The sequence below is a fragment of the Neomonachus schauinslandi genome, chromosome 1 (assembly GCF_002201575.2).
Source record: "Neomonachus schauinslandi chromosome 1, ASM220157v2, whole genome shotgun sequence".
Taxonomy (NCBI): Eukaryota; Metazoa; Chordata; class Mammalia; order Carnivora; family Phocidae; genus Neomonachus; species Neomonachus schauinslandi.
In genome coordinates, this window is record NC_058403.1 from 66,030,638 (window position 1) to 66,051,950 (window position 21,313).

Below are 21,313 nucleotides of genomic sequence, written 5' to 3' on the forward strand. Positions count from 1 at the left end.
ACATGGTGGGGAGGGGCATAGGAAGAGGGAGAGAGGAGAGAGAGACTCCTAAGCAGTGGCCACGCTCAGCTCGGAGCCCCACCCAGGTCAAAGCTCCAACTCACCAGCTGCAAATATGACTCCCATACATATCTCTAGGCTATGCTTCTCCTGATCCTCAATTTTCAACTCTCCCTGAGCTGAGATCAAGTGTCGAAAGCTTAACTGATTGAGCCACCCAGGAGTCCCCTAAATCACTTTCGAATATGCCCCTATCCTCCTTTCCCACTGACACCATTTCATTTCTGGGCCTCAGAGCCTCTTGCCATAAATTCTTCTTAAGGATTGAGATGTATCCAATTTTACATCCTATTGTCTGAATAGGTATGTTTACTGGCTCAAATTTAGAAAAGCTTGAAAGGCTCCCTCCTACGCCCCCCTCCCCCACTACCTTTCCTTCCCAGATGCAGTCAGTGTCATGTGCTTCTCCTGTATCCTTCCAGAGGCATTTTTACACACAAGGTAGCATCTTTCACACACTCTTGGGCATCTTGCCTTTCTCGTGTTATGTATCCTAGAGATCTTTCCATGTTAGCACGTAAAGAGCTTCTTCATTCTTTTCACTGCTCTTTGCATTCCATTGTATAGAAGCACCATAAGCTGTTAAACTTTTAGGTCCCCCTATTTATGGACATTTAAGGAGTTTCCAATCTTCTGCTACTGTAATAAAGGCTGTAAAGAACAACTTTGTACATAGGTCACTTCTCACAGATGTTAACTGATCAATGGGCATACACTTTTAAAAATATGGCTACTAAAACACTTGAAATGACATGTGCCCCTCCCATTCTATTTCTATTGATCAGCACTGATCTAGATAGACCTTTCCTCTGTCCCCTCTCATCTCCTTCAAGGCCAAGTGTTCCCTCTCTGCTTCAGACCACAGGGCTTCTAGCGCCTTAGACGCTCCCCACTTCTCACTCTTTTTAAGATTCTGCTTCAAACTTACTCTTGGAGGCCTTAAGAGATTTGGCTTCCTTATTCACAAGTCCACCTTCCCTTACCAGCCTCTGAGGGCAGGGCCTTTCATCTTTCTTCCCTAGGACACAGGGGCATTACCCAGGTCAGTGCCGTTAGCCAAACCAAGGAAAGTCCCAAGAGCCAGTCTAACCAAAGGACAGAGCTGGAGGGAGGTCACTGGTGGCCCTATCATAATGCAGGCGAACCAATTCACCTTTTAAGAGAAATACGAGTACGTTTCACCTGCATTCAGAATGTGAATTACATTTTCGCTGCAAATAATAGTAACAAGAAGAGAATGCAAAGGAATCATAAACACAGGAGAAACTTAATTTGACTTAAACCTCTGAGCCGTCCCCACCCTCACAGGGGACACCTGGCCCTGGGAACCCGCTTCTCGCCCGCCCCCCACCCCCCACCCCGCCCGCCCCCGCAGGAGAGAAGCGGCAGCGACAGCTCCCACCGCCGCCCCGGGCGCCCCTCAGGGGCCCGGGGCCTGGACCTACTCACCGGACCGGCTGCGGCGGGAAGGGCGCCCGAGAGGAGGGGGGAGCGGCTATGCCTGGCACGGGGAGGGAGTTCGGGGAAAGCGAAACTGAAACTTTGCGGCCCAGGACTGCGGGGCGCAGCTCGGCCCCACCGCCCCCGGAGCCCGACGCCCAGAGCCATGGCCTCGACCCTCCGCCCGCCGTCCCCGCTGCTCGTGCGGGTGTCCGAGTCCAGCCCGCACATACGCTGGAAGCTGGAAATCTACTTCCAGAGCCAGAGGTCCGGCGGCGGGGAGTGCACCGTCCAGCCCCTCTACCACAGGGACCAGGTCACCTTCCTGGTGAAGTTCCTGGAAAGGGCAGGTGAGCAGCGGGCCGGGGCTGCGGGTGCCGAGGAGCCTGGCCCCGCGGGATTCCAGGCAGACCCTGCTCATGCTGACCTAGGAGAGATGGCTGGAGAAAGTACGGCACCGTCTGATGGGGACAGGAACCGGGGGCTGCTGCTGCCTAAAGACACAGCCCAACGGGGAGGATAGAGCTCAGAAGTGCCCAGTGCGTGATCTGGTCTGACCACGTTGTAAAGTTGATGCTTCCCAGTATCCTCACCCTAGCTCAAGTTTCTCCGCTCTGGGAAGGACACCTTTCCCTCCCCCCAGACACCTGTATGGAAACTCTTGTCATTTAGGTACTACTCCGTTTTTATGTTTTAATTATTCCACTGATTTGTTTTTGAGAATTTCAAAAGTGGTATATACTCACTATAGCCAAGTGGGAAAAGAATAAAGAAAACCACCTGGAGATAAACAATATGGCACATTTCTTTTTTTTTTTTTTTTTTAAAGATTTTATTTATTTATTTGACAGAGAGAGACACAGCGAGAGAGGGAACACAAGCAGGGGGAGTGGGAGAGGGAGAAGCAGGCTTCCCACCCAGCAGGGAGCCCAACGCAGGGCTCGATCCCAGGACCCTGGGATCATGACCTGAGCCGAAGGCAGACGCTTAACGACTGAGCCACCCAGGTGCCCAATATGGCACATTTCTTTGCAGTCTTTTTCTATGAATGTCAGTCAGTCAACATATATTTACAAAATTCTGACTGTACCTTTGATGTCTGCTGTTTTCACTTAAATTTATATAATGAGTATTATTCCGTATCATTGAAATGGGAAAACCGGAGACAGTTTCAGAAACGTGACTTTTAAAGAGTGTATCCCATTATCATGAACTTTTCATTTCTACAGTAACACATGAGCTGGGGGCTCCTGGGTGGCTCCATTGGCTAAGTGTCTGCCTTCCGCTTAGGTCACGATCCCCGAGTCCTGGGATCGAGCCCCGCATTGGGCTCCCTGCTCAGTGGGGAGTCTGCTTCTCCCTCTGCCCCTCCCCACCGCTCATGCTCGCTCTCTCTCTCTCTCAAATAAATAAATAAAATCTTTAAAAACAAACAAAAACATAAGCTGCCCACGTTAGAGTTTGAATAGTTCCTCCACAGTGCCCTGTCATCAACCCATCATTCCAGGATGCAGGGAGCAGCCTTCTTGGGAAGCTGCTGGGGCAGGGTACAGATGCATGAATAAGAGGTTTATTTAAAGTCTTTCCCATGTGTATGTGTGTCTATAATGTCTCCACTGAAGCTAAAGAGGGAGTCTTGAAGAAAGAAAAGCATCAGATTATGATTGACAACAAACTTGTGACTATTTTTCTGGAGCCCACTGAGAATCCAATGGAGAGGAATGCAAGACCAAGAACATCTTCGTTGCCACAGTTACAGGAAGGGGTGAGGTCTGGTGAGAAGCATCAAAACAAAGAATATATTCCTGATGTTATGGATTCCTGTCTCCAAAAGGTAAGGATTGAAAGAAGGGGAGGGGTATATTCTTACCCCTTCCACTCCATTCACCATACCTTTCATTATTGATCCAACCACCACTTGCTGATGACTTGCTAGGAGGCAGGCCCTCTTTTGGGCATTGGGACACAGAAATGAACGCAATAGACAAGATCCCTGCTCGGTGGGGAAGTACATAGAAAGACAACAAGCAAGTAAACAAAATAAATGAAACAATTTCAGGCAGTGATATGTGCTAAGAAGAAAATAGAACGGGGTTTTGCCTTAGAGGGTGACAGGGCCAAAGTGAGGAAGGGGAAGGAGGTGATGCTGCTTCTGACCAGAAATCAGAGACAACTTCTCTGAGGAGGTAACATTTGGCCTGAGACTTGAGTGATGAGAAGGAGCCAGCCATGTAGTAATTTGGCAAATCAATATCAACTTCCTGTTGTGTGCCAGGCACAGTCACAGAAACTGGGGATATAGCTGGGAGCCTAGACCCTGCTCTCAGGGACCTTACCTTCTAGTGAGCGAAACAGATAATGATAGTAAAAAAAAAAAAATAGGTATGTAAAAAATGTGTGCTGGTGATAAGTGCTAGGAAGAAGAATAAGACAGGAGAGATGATAGACAGTGACATATCATCTTTTTTTTCCAGACCATTATTTTAAATAAAATACCAAGGAAAACCTCTCAAATGAGGTAATGTTTGAGTAGAGACATGAATGAAGTAAGGGAGCTACTAAGTGAGATAAGAATGTTTGGGGCGGAGGGAAGCCCAGGTGCAAAGGCTCTGAGACATGAGCTTCTGTCCTAAACCCTAGGGGCTTCAAGGAGGGAGACCACTGTGGCTAGAAGGCAGTAGGGAAGAGAGAGAATGACAGGCGAGGAACAGGGAGAGGGAGCCAGAAGTCAGGTCTTTGGGGGATGAAGGTAGGGACTTTGGATTTTAACTTCATCTTAGGGGATTCATCCGATGGTTTTGAGCCAGGGGACTGGGGTGATCTGGTTTATACTTCTAGAGGTTCACTTTGGCTGCTGTGTGGAGGACTGAGTGTAAGAATGGGGCCAGAGTGGAAACAGGGTGAGAGCCCAGTTAGGAGGGGTGGTGGCAGGCCAGGAGCAAGATGACGGTGGCTTGGACTCTGGGTGGTCCTGATGGAGGTGTGAGAGGTGGCTGGATTGGGGAAACATTTGAAGGAAGATCTGGACGAAGGATGTTACATTGGAGGAAAGAGCATGTGTGAAAACCTTGAGGAGAACAAAACATAGAAATCTTGCTTTTATATTACATTCAGTTTGCATCTGTCATTTTTAGCTTAATCTGGCGTTTTTGTCCTATATTTGAGCTTCCAAAGGACAGGACTTAGAGGGCCTAGCAATACTGCATGCAGTTAGGTATTTAGTTTAAAAAAGGGGGGGGGATACTGAAGACAAGAAAAAACAACAAATAGGAAAATACATCCTCTTCAGATTTATGGCTCCCCTCGAAGCTCACAGACTCTTGTGAGAACCACAGCAACTTGCCCAGAAAGCAGACGTGCCTTCCCTCCACCCCATTCCCCAATAGTGGAGAGAGCAGACGGCTCTAGAATCCAGACTTTTTGTCCACACCACTTTTTAAATATGCTCGTGCCCAGGCTCGACATTTACAACAGAATCTCTGGAGATGTACCTGGGCCTTGGCTTTTCTGCTTGTTTGTTTTTCTTTTGTTTTGTTTTAATTCCCCAGGTGATTCTAATGTGCAGACAGAGCTGAGAACCTCTAGGCTGTAGCATGCTGCATCCTCTGCAAAAAGGATTTGAAAGAAGTCACCCTCTGGTTGTTTCTCTGGTCTCTAGGCATTGTCTTGATAGGAGACTGTAGGGCTGACATCTGAGAGCTTTTATTTGTTCCTTTTAAAATTTCAGATCTTTCTTAGTGTCACGGCGGACCTGAACTGTAACCTGTTCTCTAAAGAGCAGAGGGAACACATAACCACTATCTGCCCCAAGGTCAAAAAGATGGAAGGGGATGATGGAATTGAGAAGGTGTGTGGTACCTTTGGAGATATTGAAAAAATACATCATTTCTTGAATAAGCAACTCCAGGAAAGTGGGCGCAAACATGAATCTTCCCCTTTGACAATGGAGAGCGAGCCACTCAGTCAGCAGGACCAGAACAGCTGTATTTCTCCCTTTGAACCAAAAACCAGGACAGAAGACAAAAGCAACCATCTTGAAATTCCTTTGCCTTTCTTTGAATACTTCCAGAAAAGCCATCCTGATAAAATAGACTCAGTACAGAGAAGATTTGGTGTAAAAATAAAAATAACAATTCAGGAGAGTTCTCTGAATACTGTCTATTTAGACTTCACCTCCAATCAATCAGGTGATCTCAAAGCTGCTAGCGAGGCTTTTGTCAGTGAATTTCAGAAAACCGTAGCATCTCTGGAGCAGAAATGTGTTGCTTTCGCAGACAGTGAGCAGGCAAATAAGATCAAACAAGAATTGAATCAACGGTTTACAAAGCTCCTTATAAAGGAGAAAGGAGGAGAATTAACTCTCCTAGGGACCCAAGATGACATTTCAGCTGCCGGATATTTTTTTGCCCCAAAAGCCTCTGAAAGTCTTGTCATGGGACCTGTGAAAATATCGACTCCCAAATGCACGATGAATGAAATTGAAGTTGACACTGCTCACTATCTGCTTGTAAAAGCTGAATTACTCCAGGAGATGAGAGAGATAGAAAAAAAGTACAATACTCAATGTCAGGTTTGGAGAGACACTAAGAAAATCCACATTCTATTTGAACCTAAGGACAAAGAATTCGATCTGTCTGCGCATGCGTATGCAAGTTTCATCGATGCCTATCAACATGTGTCAAGTCAGCTGATGAGAGAAGTTCTTTCACTGAAACCTCTGGGCAAAATGAGAAAGCACTTACGTCAGACCAAGTTGGCTGATGACTTTAGAAAAAACCATCCGCATGTACACTCTGTACTAAATGAAGAGTCAGTGACTTTGACTGGGTTGCCAGATCACCTTGCAAAGGCAAAGCAGTGTATCTTTAAAAAGGGGGGAATGTCCCCGTTAGCTGGAGATAAAAGGAATGAGGACGAAGAAACACCCATGGACATTGATAGTAATGATTCAAAAATAACTTCACCAACATTCCAGCACTCTGCCAGTTCTGGGGCGTCGGGAGTGGACAAGGAAGAGGATGTATGTATCATCTGTATTGACATCATTAATAACAAACAAGTGCTATCCAAGTGCAAGCACGCATTCTGCACCTCTTGTATCAACCAAGCCTTGTCCTATAAGCCGGTCTGTCCTGTGTGCCAGACTTCGTATGGTATCCAGAAAGGCAATCAGCCAGAGGGGACCATGGCTGTCACCGTCCTACATAGCTCACTTCCAGGTTATGAATCCTGTGGCTCCATTATGATTGAATATAACATGAAAGGAGGCATACAAACAGTAAGTGTTTCTGAGCATTCTTCCCAGTATGCTAGAATTATCAGAGCAAGAGACTGTTATGGTGCCGATTACTGGATATCCCAGGGAATTATTTCCATGTATATTTCCATATGCAAGGGCTTTAAATAGGAATAATAATAATATCAGTAATAAAGGTAGCAATGTTTGCTTATAACTTAGGTATCTTTTGTGTCTATTAAGTCAGAGAAAGAGTGGTGGTGCTTATGTGTTAGAATAGGGCAAATCAAGATGGATAGTGTTTCCAGCATGAATTTAGGGAAAGGGAGAAATATGAATTCTTGGGAATATGTGCAAACTTTATATATATATATATATATATATGTGATACTTTCTTGTCTTCATACAGAAAGAGCACCCAAACCCAGGAAAGAAATACTCTGGAGTACGACGAAGAGCATACTTGCCTGATAATGAGGAAGGAAATGAAGTTTTGAGACTGCTTCGTAGGGCCTTTGACCAAAAGCTGATTTTCACAGTGGGGGATTCTCGAGCACTAGGAGTCTCCAACGTCATTACGTGGAATGACATCCACCACAAAACGTCCCCTTTTGGCGGACCACAAATGTGAGAACCTTCTGAAACATATTGATTGCTAAACAGGATTTAGAGGTTGTAAAATATGGCAGTTTGAGGAGGTGGCTAGAAGAAGACTTTATAGCAGTAAAGTATGTTTTTGAAGTAAAGTTGACGGGCACGTGGGTGGCGACTAGCGACTGCCTTCCGCTCAGGTCATGATCCTGGAGTCCCGGGATCGATTCCCGCATCGGGCTCCCTGCTCGGCGGAGAGTCTGCTTCTCCCTCTGACCCGCCCCCCTCTCATGCTCTCTCTCTGTCTCATTCTTTCTCTCAAATAAATAAATAAAATCTTAAAAAAAAATACTCAGGAAGTTGACATACAATGTTACATTAGTTTCAGGTGTACAACAGTTGATTTGACAATTCTATACATTACCCAGTGCTTATCACAGTAAGTATAGTTACCATCTGTCATTGATTTTACAGGTAGAAGTTTGTATCTTTTAGTCCCCTTCACCTCTTTTGCCTATCCCCCCAACTCTAGCCCTCTTTCCCCTAGCAACCACCAGTTTGTTCTCTGTATTTAGGGACTGTTTCTATGTGTGTGTGTTTTGTATTTTAGATTCCACATGTAAGTGAAGTCATATGGTATAGTTCTTTCTCTGACTTATTTCACCCAGCATAATAACTTCTAGGTCTATCTATGTTGTTGCGAATGGCAAGCTTTCAACCCTTTTTATGGCTTAGTATTTTTCCCTTATATATATATATATATATATATATATATAAGGGAATATATATATATATATATATATATACACACACACACACACACACATACACACACAAATACACATATATATACACACATATATATGTAATAGATATGTAATCTTCTTAACCCATTTATCTATAGGTAGACACTCAAGTTGCTTCCATAGCTTGACTCTTGTAAATACTCCTGCAATAAACATAAGCGTGCATATATCTTTTCGAACTGTGTTTTTGTTTTCTTTGGGTAAATTACCCAGCAGTGGAATTACTGGATCATACAGTATTTCTGTTTTTGACTTTATGAGGAACCTCCATACTGTTTTCTACAGTGCCTGCACCAATTCACATTCCCACCAACAATACATGAGGGCTTCCTTTTTTGCACATCCTTGCCAACACTTTTTCTTGTTTCTTTGATACTAGCCATTCTGACAAGTATGATGTGCTATCTCATTGTGGTTTTGATTTGCATTTCCCTGATGATTAGTGATATTGGGCACCTTTTCATGTGTCTGTTGGCCATCTGTTATGTCTTTTTTGGAAAATGTCTATTCAGATCCTCTGCTCATTTTTAAATCAGGTTATTTGTGGGGGTTTTTGGTGTTGAGCTATAATGAGTTCTTTATATAGTTTGGATATTAACCTCTTATCAGATTTATCATTTGCAAGTATCTTCTCCCATTCAGTAGATTGCCTTTTTGTTTTATTGCAAAAGCTCTTTAGTTTGATGTAGTACCAATAGTTCATTTTTACTTTTGTTTCTCTTGCCCAAGGAGCACATCCAGAAAAAAGTTGCTAAGACCAATGTCCAAGAGATTGCTACCTGTTTTCTTTTAGGAGTTTTCTGGTTTCAAGCCTTACATTTAGGTCTTTAATCCATTTTGAATTTATTTTTGTGTATGGCTTAAGAAAGTGGTCCAGTTTATTCATTTCCATGTAGCTATCCAGTTTCCCCAGCACATTTATTGAAGAGATTGCCTTTCCCATTATATATTCTTGCCTCCTTTTGGTAGATGAATTGACCATATAAATATGGGTTTATTTCTGAGCTCTCTATTCTGCTCCATTGATCTATGTGTTTGTTTTTGTGCTGGTATCATGCAGTTGTGATTACTATAGCTTTGTGGTATAGCTTGAAATCTGGAATTGTGACACCATCAGCTTTGTTCTTTCTTAAGATTGCTTTGGCTATTTGGGGTCTTTTGTGATTCCATACAAATTTTAGGATTAAGTGTTGAAGTTCTATGAAAAATACTATTGGTAATTTGAGAGGGATTGCATTGAATCTGTAGATTGCTTTGGGTAGTATGGAAATTTTAACAATAGTAATTCTTCGAATCCATGAGCATGGTGTATTTTTTAATTTGTTTGTGTCATCTTCAATTTCTTTCATCAGTGTCTTATAATTCTAGAGTACAGGTCTTTCACCTCCTTGGTTAAATTTATTCCTAGGTATTTTATTCTTTTTGATGCAATTGTAAATGGGATTGTTTTCTTAATTTCTCTTTCTGCTCTTAGTGTATAGAAATACAGCAGATTTGTGTATACTAATTTTATCATGCAACTTTACTGAATTCATTTATTAATTAGGGTAGGGTATTTTGAGAGATGCTAGTCTGGAATGATAATATCATAAGGCAGAAATATTGGTTCTATCATCTTCTACCTTCCAAACCACAAAATGTCACACAGGTACTAAATTTTGCATTAAAGGGAGGGAACTTCAGAATCTAGGATGAATGGTATCTAAGGTGATTTAATTTGGGGTTTCCTGTCTATTTGGAAGATAGATCCTAGCAATATTATTTACTTTGCCTTCTTTTGAAATCACCCTTTCTTTTACCCTCCCCTCCCAATGGTCCATAGAGATTGTAAATTCCCTTGGCCAATAGTACTCTAGGAAAAGTCTCAGTTAATGGTGGTGGAAGTTGTATTATAGGTAATCCAATTGTTTTTTACTTGCTCTTTATGAAATTCAAACAGAATGCCTCAGACCCTTAGTATTCAAAAGGGAATGCATCCTGAGACTTTTGAAAATTTCCCAAATTAGAAAATTCTCCTGTAGAATATGATTACCCTCCATAATATATAGTGTGGTATGACTTTAGGAGAGTCACTGCTTACCATGAGCTGAAAATTTTTTAAAAAGTCTTATTGGAAGGCAGATCCTGGGCAGACAGCTAGGCTCACTTACCAGCTAAATGGCTCACATCTGCACACTTACAAGTGATTGTAAGTCATCTGCCTTCACGATTGTTTCTGAATGTTTGCAACACTGAATATTAATGCCAGGGATCTACTGTACAGATTCTTTAAGAGCATTTATGAAGAAGCTAAGGGGCTTTTTCCTTCTGCAGGTATGGCTACCCGGATCCTGGTTATCTGAAACGTGTCAAACAGGAGCTGAAAAATAAAGGAATTGAGTAAGAAGACCGCTGGAGGGATGTCTTGAGCCAAGCTTTCAAAAAACACAGTTGAAGAGACTCCTTTTAAAACTTTTCATCTCAATGAGGCACGTGGGTAGCTCAGACAGTTAAGCATCTGCCTTTGGCTCAGGTCGTGATCCCAGGGTCCTGGCCCTGAGTCAAGCTCTCTGCTCAGCGGGGAGCTTGCTTCTCCCTCTGCCCCTCCCCCTGCTTGTGCTCTCTCTCTCTCTCTGTGTCAAATAAATAAATAAATAAATCTTAAAAAATTTTTTTTCATCTCAAGAAGTGGTCTGTGTGAGAGTAAGAATATGCTAGTCTGTCATTTCTGGAGTGTTACTTTTTATGGAAGATAAAAGCTCCAAAGATTTGTGTGATTTTGTGGGTGTTGTGCCTCATTCTTGGGTCATCTTTGGTGCGGGGGAGGGGGTGGAGTGCTGTGGGTCTGAAATCATCTTCTGTGTTCTTCATTTGAAATAGTAGCTGTCAATTGATCCTTTTTATTGCCATCTCTGAGGTAGACTTTTGTTTTTTTGTTTGCTCCTTAAGTACCCTAAAAGTAAAATCCTAGTGTGAAGGGGGGATGGGGCTTTGGTTATGGAAAATTAGAGACACACATTTCCCCTCCCTCTCTTCATGGCCAGAAAAATGGCCAGAAGCAGAGATTGGACAACCTTTGGTAATAAATGGAGTAAGGCTGTTATTTTTCACAATACAGAGCCTGATACACAGTTGGTGCTTCATAAAAATTTTTTGCTGCCTGACTCAGGTTGCTAATAGCCCAGCAGAGGGATATATGTTCCCTAAATCTTTGACAGAGGCAAGAGTTAGGAAGCCATTTCTGGAGACCTCACCACTGATTTGGAAAAACTGAGTTTCTTACTCCAGAACGCTTAGCTTCTGAACTCTGAACTCTGAGCTTTGACCAGGCCTCTAATTTGATCCTTGCTCCCTCCTGATTCTTTTTTTTTTTTAAAGATTTTATTTATTTATTTGAGAGAGAGAGAGTGAGAGACAGAGAGCACGAGAGGGAAGAGGGCAGAGCGGGAAGCAGACCCCCCGCTGAGCAGGGAGCCCGACCTGGGACTGGATCCCGGGACTCCAGGATCATGACCTGAGCCGAAGGCAGTCGCTTAACCAACTGAGCCACCCAGGCGCCCCGCTCCCTCCTGATTCTTAAAATCTGCCATATGGGGAACATTTTCCCTGTCATACTAATGCTCCATGTTTCTGAACATTTTTTCCTATGGATATTACTGTACTTTTTAAGTATACCCTGCTTCCAGTTAAACAGATAGGCTTACTTTAGTTTCCATAGACCATCACTTTCTCAGTAGTGTAGCCCCCACCATAGTAGTTTTTCCATTCTTTTACTAAAGTCCCACCAAGTCCTGTTTTCTCCCTTAAAATCTCTCTCCATGATACTCTCTGTGGACAAGAGACAAGGCAAGTTGAGCCTACTCTTTGGAATATATGGCATGTCAAAATGTACTTTTAAATGGTTCTCTAAGTCTGAAGAAAATTATACTAGTAAATTATCTGGTTATCCATGTCCCAGCCTCTCTCAAAAGAAGATGAACAAGAAGTCTTTTTCTTTTCTTAAGGATACACATACACACACGTATACATTTGTTAATCAGATAGTAATAGCTAATATTTATTATGGATTTATTTTATCCTCTTTACAAGAGCTTTATATCTATCATTAATACTGTTAATGCTATCCCCATTTTATAACTGAGAAAACTGATGCATAGAGAGGGTAAATACATTGAGAAAGGTCACATAGTTTATAAGCAGAAGTGCTGGGATTTGAAGAAGATAGTCTGGCCCCAAGCTTCCACACCCCAGAGCTACCCTGCCTCCTACAGGGAACTTCTCCATGGAGCTGGCTGGGAAATTCCCATTATTCTGGGTTTCTCTCAGAAATGGATTCCTGTACAGTGCTCAAAGTAGATTTCTTCCAAGGAGGTCCTATTTGAAGAACTTAAAAAACCAGAATCTTCTCCTTTGTCCAGAGAGTTAAGGAAGCTTAAGTTAAGTGATAGGTCTTTTTTAAAAATCAGTTTATACATTTAGTTTTTGATGATTCATTAAATTCTTTACTGTTATGATTTTGTGTCTACTGATCTTTTAGCTGAATTTGCTTCAAAAAAGCAACAGTCTGGGTCCTGCTAAGTTCTGGATCCTTGACTGCAATGTGTGTGCAAAGGCAAGTTTCATGGTGCGAGTGGTTGGTGAGCCTTTGGATTACTGCTCTCGTTCTGTGGAAGGTATTATCATCTGCATCTGCTTTAAATAAAGTTATATCTGGGGGCGCCCGGGGGGGCCCTGCAGTTAAGTGTCTGACTCTTGATTTCGGCTCAGTCATGATCTCTCTGTCATGGGTTGGAGCCCCAAGTAGGGTTCCAAGCTCAGCAAGGAGTCTCCTTGTCCCTCTCCCTCTGCTCCCCCACCCCCAGTCCCTGCTGGCTCGCTCTCTCTCAAATAAATTATTTAAAGAAAGAAAGAAAGAAAATCTTACAAAGAAAGAAAGTTCTATCCATATAGGAACAGATTGTCTGTGTTGTCCCCGTACTCCTTCTTTCTCTTCCCTTAGGATAAGATTCTGAGAGTTCTCTACAACACCAACAGTGTAGAGCAATCTACCATGTGTGCAGATGTCTGTAGTTGATTTTGTGTGTAGCTATTTGCTAAGTAGTATCGCAGTAAAATGTAACAGGATTGACTTCACTACTGGGCAATTTCAGCTGTGAAAATCACATTCCTTAGTATGTTTTCTCCTTCACACGTAGGTTACTACAAGATAAAAGTAGGCTACAGGCTTCATCTCTTCTCTCCTTCTAGAGAAAGTGGATGCCATACCCTATCAAACTGTACTTGCCCCCTCCTCACTCCTAGAGTTTTTATTTTCACCTTTCTAGCATCAGTGCTGGATTACCCAGATGGCTCACTGGGTACCAGCAAATCAGGGTACCTTCTCTCCAAAGGAAAAAGAGAATTGAAAACAGTATTAAGATATCTGATGTTTTTCTAAAGATAGAAAGCTTCTACATCCAATTCCCATGTGTGGGTTTTCCCTCCATATATCCAAGCAATTCTCTGATACCAGTTGGGGGTCCTACAATTCAACTCAATTCTGACATGCTCTACCCAGAGACAGCATCAGATTCCAAAGGCTAATGGGGCTGCATCCCCACAAGATTTCCCTCCACTTCGGGTGCCAAAAGCAAGCGTAGGATGTTACCTGTGCTTCTGGCTGAATGGCTATAAATCTCTGGTTCCCCATAACCCCCTCCTTGGGTTTGCTTAATTTGCTAGAGCGGCTCACAGAACTTGGGAAGCCAGTTTACTCATTACATCACTGGTTTATTACAAAAGCATATAACGCATCAATTTCCAGATGGAAGAGATGCATAGGGCAAGATATGGGTAAAGGGCATGGAGCTTCCATGGCCTCCAATCAAACCACTATGCCCAAATCTCCACCTGTTCACTCCCCTGGAAGCTCTTCAAACCCCGTCCTTTTGTGGGATTTTACGGAGGCTTCAAAACATAGGTATGATTGATCAAATCTCCAGTCATTTGTGATTGAAGTCAACCTCCAGCCTCCCCACCTCCCCCGAGATCAGGGGTTGGGACTGAAAGTTCCAACCCTCCGATCATGTAGTTGATTCCTCTGGCAACCATCCTTAGGTCATCTCACTAACAAAAGACATCTTTATCACTCTCAGCCATTAGGAAATTGCAAGGCTTTTAGGAGCTCTGTGCCAGAAACAGGGACGAAGACCAAATATATATTTATTATAAATCATAATACAGAGAGCACTAAAGCAGTCCTTAGGAGAAAAACCAAACCTTTGTTGGGCTTCCTTACACTCATCTTATGGATTAGTACTGTTTTTACTTTGATTTCCCTATGGGATTTGGGCACATTTCCTTTACTACTGACTGGGGTCCTGAGTCCTCCAAAGCACAGAGCCTTAAGACAAAGATCGATTGTTAACAATTTTGGGGCAGAGATGCAAGCCCAGGTCAGGGAAGATAAGGACAAACAAAAAGGGAAGCCAGGCAAACTAAGAAGTGGTGCAATGCAATGCAGGTTACCACCCTGGCCAGAGAGAGCCTTGAAAAGATCTAGCACGTCACTCAGTAGGTTCATTCGCTTGGCATGTGTTGAAAGAGACTGTAGAAAGCATTTTAAATGTCTTATTTCATAGAGGAGGACACTCAGTTTTATTTCCTGGGAAAACAACAGACAATGTAAAATCTATTACATTTATAGCACATTAAAATGTCGTCTTAGTAGCACCTTTGACTTCTCCCTATCCTGCTCCCCGCATATCCATCATCACTAGCCCTATCTCTCTTTCACTTCAAATCTCACTGCCCACTTGGCTTCTTCATAGTTCTCTCACCAGAATGAATAAAACACCGTCTAACGACTCTCTGTCCCCATCCCTCCTTCCTCAAGTCACTTCAAACTGCCTTTTGAAAGACAATAGCTCTGGGGCACCTGGGTGGCACAGTCGGTTAAGCGTCTGACTCTTGGTTTCAGCCCAGATCGTGTCTCAGTGTCGTGAGATGGAGCCCTGCATCGGGCTCTGTGCTGCTTCGGATTCTCTCTCTCTCCCTCTGCCCTTCCTGCTCGTGCTCTCTTTCTCTCTCTAAAATAAATAAATAAATCTAAAACTTATATTTAAAAAAAAGAAAGAAAAATAATAGCTCTGATCTCATCATTCTTTTGAAATATGCCTTCAGCAACTCCCTGATGCCTACAGCAAACTTGATCTTGGGTCAGAATCACTAGAGGGATCAATAAAACACAGATAGCTAAGACCCACCCCCACCAAAGTTTCTAACCGTGTAGATGTGAGATTGCACCCCAGAATTTGCATTTCTGGTAAGTTCCAGGTGATGTTGATGCTGCTGGTCTGGGCACCACACTTTGAGGATCACTGGCTTAGAATATAAAGTTCAAATGTCACAGCACGGCCCTCAGGGATTTCTCATTCTATTTTGCTCGCCTCATGTCCTGTTCTCTCCACCAAGCCCCGCCATGGTCCACTCACACCAGACTATCAACTTTTCCAAGTCACCGTCTATACCTCGCTTCTTCTGGCCTTTGCTCTACCTGTCCTCTCGGGAATACCCCTCTGCCTCATTTTCCACTTAGAAATGTCCTACTCTTCATTCCAGGTCTCACCCGAATGCCACTACTCTTGGAACTTCCCTTCAATCTTGTCTTCAAATTTTGAATCTCTTATTTTCTTGTGTTCCTAATACTTTATACATATCTTTATTAATGTGATATCAAAATGCACTGCCTTGGGACTGCATCAGCTCCATCCTGTGACCTGATTGCTGGTTGAGTTCAGCAATGCAAAGTAGCAGGAAGGTAGGGGGAGCTAGTGGGAACTTATTTGGGGAACTTACTTCCCTTGCTGTCTCCAGAAAGTAGCCATGGCTTCCCTGGAATGGCTCTCTCCTATAGGTAAAAGGCTCTTACCAGGTTTGGAGCTGCTGCCTCCGCCCCTCTGGCTAACTTAGTAGTCTTTAAGTTTTAGCAAGCACTTTTAGGCCACTTGATTGATTAACTAAACCTTTTTTTGTGGATCTATCATGCACTGTTTTCTAGAAAGACCTAGAACCAAACACACTTGCACAGCCCACCCCCCCCCAACCCCGCACCAATACACAACGTCCCAGCACAGTGATAACAGCACGTTGGTGGCTGGTGCCACTGAGTCTGTACGGAATCAAGAAGAGTTACAGACCACTGTGCTCCCCTTTTTACCGATTAATTGCCCTAATTTTTTTCTCTTTTAAAGATTTTATTTATTTATGACAGAGAAAGCGAGAGCGCACAAGCAGGGGGAGCAGTAGAGGGAGAGGGAGAAGCAGGCTCCCTGCTGAGTTAACCATCTGAGCCACCCAGGCACCCCCTTAATTTTCTTTAAAAAGAAACCTCTAGGGGCGCCTGGGTGGCTCAGTCCTTAAGCGGCTGCCTTCAGCTCAGGTCATGGTCCCAGAGTCCTGGGATCGAGCCCCACATCGAACTCCCTGCTCCTCGGGAAGCCTGCTTCTCCCTCTCCCACTCCCCCTGCTTGCGTTCCCTCTCTTGTTGTGTCTCTCTCTGTCAAATAAATAAATAAAATCTTAAAAAAAAAAAAAGAAAAGAAACCTCTAAGTTGGGTTTTGGACAAGAGTCTGCCTTCTCCCCAGGTGGCCGACCTCCTGAAAAACCTCATATTCCTTTCCAACCAGGAGTATTGGCCTTTGGAGCAAAGTGCTGCTGAACTTGCCTTCAGGTATCAGGCTCGGTACACAGTCCTCCCCTGCCCCTTCAGCCTACACGGTAAGGGGAAGGGGAGGCTGCTGCGCCATTTCTCAGTGGTTTCCCTTAATCCTTTGCTTCCACCTATAAAGGTAATTCCTTTATTAAACTCTCTTCAATTACCCACTTTGAGTATACAGGTTGCCCAAACTCCTTTTCAAAAGTTCGCCTTTACTGCCACTTTGCTTTTGTGACAGACAGAAATCCGAAGAGTATTTCAGACTTTGCCTCCTTTAATCCCCATGATAATATGAAGTAGCTAAACCCACTACACAGATTTAATTACTGGGGTTACACACCTGATGAATCGCAGAGCCCATAATTTGGACCCAGAATTTGTCTGACAGCAACGTCTGTCCCAAATGGATGATATAATCTTGAGGCGCTGTTTCAGACCATAAAACCACAACGTAGGCAGTAGTGATTTTCAGAGAAAAGAAAGTGAAAGAAAAGGCACGAGCCCGTTGGGTGGGGCCGGGGCCGCGTGAGTGGAGGTGCGGAGCTGGGGAGGGCTGCACCCTGCTCCCCCGGGCCCAGACCCCCAGACGTCCGAAGAACTTGGGCACGAACTTGCGCCTGTGTGCACGGAGCGCAGGAGATCGGGAAGCCAAGAGCGTGAGGTCGGCCGCAGCCCGGCAGCCCGCCCCGCTGGCTGGCGCCCTTCCTCCGGGAGGATGGTGAGGGGCGCCAGGGGCGGGAGTGCGGAGGGCGGCGCGGGACATTGCAGCACGGGACTGCGCGGAGACCCCACGGCCCTCGAACCCCCTCTCCCTGGGGAGGAGCTTACCACCCTGACTTGTCCGGGAAGAGAGTAGAGTGCGGGGCATCGTTTTCCATGGAATCTTTGGTCCCTTTCCCCGCAGTTTTTACAAGTGCCTTATAAATTAGAGATAGTAATCTTTCATCTGTGATATATGTTATGGCTGTTTCCTTTCAGTTTGTCATTTGTCTTCTGAGCTTGCTGGTGGTGGCTTTTCCCCCATGCAAACGGTTTTTATTTTTATAGTAAAATTTACCAATTTTTTTATTTTCTTGCATTTGGAATTTTGGTCATATTTTAAAAGCTTTCCCCATCACCCAGGTTACAGTCATCCATTTTATTTGTAATGCTTTATTTTTTACATTTAGATCTTTGATACATTTTGAGTTTATTCTTGTTTATGGTTTGAGGAATGGATCAAATTTTGTCTTTTTTCCAAATGGGTATCCAGTTGTCCCAACACCATTTATTAAAAAGATTAGTACTGCCTTAGTAACTTGAGATACCACCTTTATCATATACTAGATTTTTATATGTATTTTGACTGTTTCTAGAACTTCTAGTCCATTGACATGTTTATTCATCTGTTGCAGAGAGGCTCTGTTATATATTCTAATGTCAGGGCTAGTTCCCCTAACAACTCTTCCTTCCCGCTGTTTTCCTAGCTATTCTTTTGTGCTTATCTTTACTTAGGAACTTTAGGATTGACTTCTGATTTATGATCAGTGGCAAAAAAAAAAAAAGCTCCCATTGGGATTTGTATTGGATTTGCATTAAACTTATAAATTACAGACAGCTGACATCTTGAGATGGTGTTGAGATGTTCTAACCAAGAACAAAGGATGCCATTTCTTTGTTCTGGTTTACTTTTGTGTCTTTAAAGAGTGTTTATAGTTTTCTTACATAGAATATTTTCTTGTTAAGTTTGTTTGTAAACATTTTATCTTTTTTTTTCTATTGTACATGAGGTTTTTCATTCACTGTATCTTCTATTTGTGTATATGAATGCTGTTGACTTCCTTTCATTTTAAAAATTAAGGTATAATTTACATACAGCAAATTCATAGTTTTTAATGTACAGTTCTGTGAGTTTTGACAGATGAATACAATCTTGTAACAACCACAAGAGATAAAAGAGATAAAGATATTAAAAAGTTTCATCAACCCCCCCCCCCCAAATTCCCACTGGTTCCTTTGTAATCAACCTCTTCACTCAAGGTGCGTCCCTGGCAAATACTGGTCAAATTTTGGTCCTTATAGTTCCAGAATGTCATAGAAGTGGAACCATGCAGCGCATGGTCTTTTGAGCCTTGCTTCTTTCACTTAGCATAATGCAGTTGAGTTTTATCCATGTAGTTAGACCTATTGCTAATTTGCTGTTGCTTTCTAATTTAATTCCACAGTGATTGGAGAACATGCTTTGTGTTATTTGAATCCTTTTAAATTTATAAGTTGAGATTTGTTTTCTGGACAGAATATGGTCTATCTTGATAAATACATTCCCATGGACAGTTCAAAGTGTGTTCTGTTGTTGTTGGGTGAAGTGTTCTATCAGCATCCATTAGATTAAGTTGATTGAAAGTGTTGTTCAAGTCCTCATATCCTTACTGATGTTATGACTAGTTGAACTATCAGTTACTGAGAAAGGATGCTGAAATCCCCAAGTATAATTGTAGACTTATTTCTCCTTGGAGTTCTATCCATTTGGCCTTTGTATGTTTTGAAAGTCTGTTGTTAGGTGTATATATATTTAGGATTGTTAATTCCCCTCGATGAATCAGTTTGTCATTCCAGAAGAAGTAGAATAAAAGTTCTTATATTTATAAACATGTATAAATATATAAATATAGAATCTATAGTGATATATTGAAATTTATAATATTACATATTATATAGATTTATAGAAATATATAAATATAGAACTTTTAATCTATTACTTTTGGAGTGTTTTTTTTTTTTTAAGAGAGCAAGAGATCATGAGCAGTTGGGGAGGGCTAGAGGGAGAGGAAAAGAGAGAATCTTAAGCAGGCTCCAAGTTCAGCAGAGCCCCACATGGGGCTTAATCTCACAACCCTGAAATCATGACCTGAGCCAAAATCAAGAGTTGGGTGAACCGCTGAGCCACCCAGGTGTCCGTACTTTTGGAGTGTTTAAAGTTAACATTTTTAACCCATTGGGGGCTAATATTATTGTAGTTAGTTGTTGATTATGACATATGAATTTATATCTAATTTTCTTCATAATGAAAACTAATATCCCAACAATATTTATTAAATTATGATTCATCTCTTTACTTTCTTATTCCTCTTAATACTTCATGTTAAGCTTTTTGATAGATTAAGGTTTATATCTGAAATTTCTATTGTACCTCCTGTCATATCATCTATTCTTAATTTAGAACTATTTAGCTTTATAATTACTGCTTAATGATGCATTAAAAAAAATTGGGTGGAGGATACAGAAAGTTCCCATATACCACCTGCTCCGCCCCTAACTCCCCCATTATCAATATCTCACACCAGAGTGGTGCATTTGTTACAATTGGTGAATCTACATCGACACATTATTATCGAAGTTCATAGTTTACATTAGAGCTTGATCCTGGTGTTGTACATTCTATTGAGTTTTGACAAATGTTTAATAACATACATCCACCATTATAGTATCATACAAAATAGGTTCACTGCCCTAGAAATCCTCTGTGCTCTGCTGTTCATCCTTCCCTCTCCTCTAATTCTTGGCACCCACTGATCTTTTTACTGTCTCCATAGTTTTGCCTCCAAATGTTATATAGTTGGAATCATATGTTATTAGCCTTTTCAGATTGGCTTGTTTCACTTAGTAATATGCATTTGTTTCCTCCACATTTTTTTAGGCTTGAGAGCTCATTTATTTTTAGCACTGAACAATATCCCATTGTCTGAATGTACCATATATTTATCCATTTACCTATTGTAGAACATCTTAGTTGCCTCCAAATTTTGGCAATTATGAATAAAGCTGCTATAATCATCCATGTGTAGGTTTTTGTATAGACATAAATTTTTAACTCTTTAAGCAGCATGATTGCTGGATTGTATGGGAAGAATATGTTAGTTTTATAAGAAACTATCAAACTGTCTTGCAAAGTGAACACCATTTTCATTCCCACCACCTATACATGAGAGTTCCTGTTGTTCCACATCCCTTGCCTGCGTTTGGTATTATCACCATTCCACTAGGTGTGTAGTGGTATCTCATTGTTATTCTAATTTACATATCCCCAATGACGTAAGATATTGAGCATCTTTTCATACATTCATTTGCCATCTGTATATATTCTTTGGTGAGGTGTCTGTTGAGGTCTTTTGCCCATTTTAAAATCAGGCTGTTTTCTTTTTTTTTAAGATTTTATTTATTTATTTGAGAGAGAGAGAGCGTGAGAGAGAGAGAGAGAGCGAGCATGAGCAGGGGGGAGGAGCAGAGGGAGAGGGTGAAGCAGACTCCCTGCTAAGCAGGGAGTGCAATATGGACTTGATCCCAGGACCCTGGGATCATGACCTGGGCCGAAGGCAGACGCTTCACCGACTAAGCCACCCAGGTGCCCCAGGTTGCTTTCTTATTGTTAAATTGTAAGAGTTCTTTATATTTTTGGATAACAGTTTTTTTTTTATCAGTTATGTCTTTTGCAAATATTTTCTTCCAGTCTGTGAAAAGATGCATTT

At 42.3% G+C, this 21,313-nt stretch overlaps 2 protein-coding genes across 2 annotated transcripts in view; both read left to right on the plus strand.

Annotated features, from left to right (window-relative positions):
• The first annotated feature begins 1,616 nt into the window (after positions 1 to 1,616).
• DTX3L (deltex E3 ubiquitin ligase 3L) lies at positions 1,617 to 10,666 on the plus strand. The gene is made up of 5 exons (XM_021692664.2): positions 1,617 to 1,850; positions 3,123 to 3,334; positions 5,228 to 6,778; positions 7,146 to 7,363; positions 10,447 to 10,666. Exons 1-5 carry the CDS (start codon positions 1,667 to 1,669, stop codon positions 10,514 to 10,516), a joined length of 2,235 nt encoding a protein of 744 aa, XP_021548339.1. The 5' UTR covers positions 1,617 to 1,666; the 3' UTR covers positions 10,517 to 10,666.
• Positions 10,667 to 17,339: 6,673 nt separating this feature from the next.
• PARP15 (poly(ADP-ribose) polymerase family member 15) overlaps positions 17,340 to 21,313 on the plus strand; it is a 47,882-nt gene continuing 43,908 nt past the window's right edge. The window contains exon 1 of the mRNA XM_021692663.1: positions 17,340 to 17,526. Within this exon, the coding sequence (XP_021548338.1) occupies positions 17,524 to 17,526 (3 nt within the window). The 5' untranslated portion in view covers positions 17,340 to 17,523. The remainder of the gene's footprint in view (positions 17,527 to 21,313) is intronic.

Coding starts and splice junctions, on each gene's coding strand:
- DTX3L (XM_021692664.2), top strand. CDS start 1,667: ATGGCCTCGACCCTCCGCCCGCCGTCCCCGCTGCTCGTGCGGGTGTCC. Junction 6,779..7,145: donor TGAAAGGAGGCATACAAACA/GTAAGTGTTTCT, acceptor GTCTTCATACAG/AAAGAGCACCCAAACCCAGG. Junction 7,364..10,446: donor CCTTTTGGCGGACCACAAAT/GTGAGAACCTTC, acceptor TTCCTTCTGCAG/GTATGGCTACCCGGATCCTG.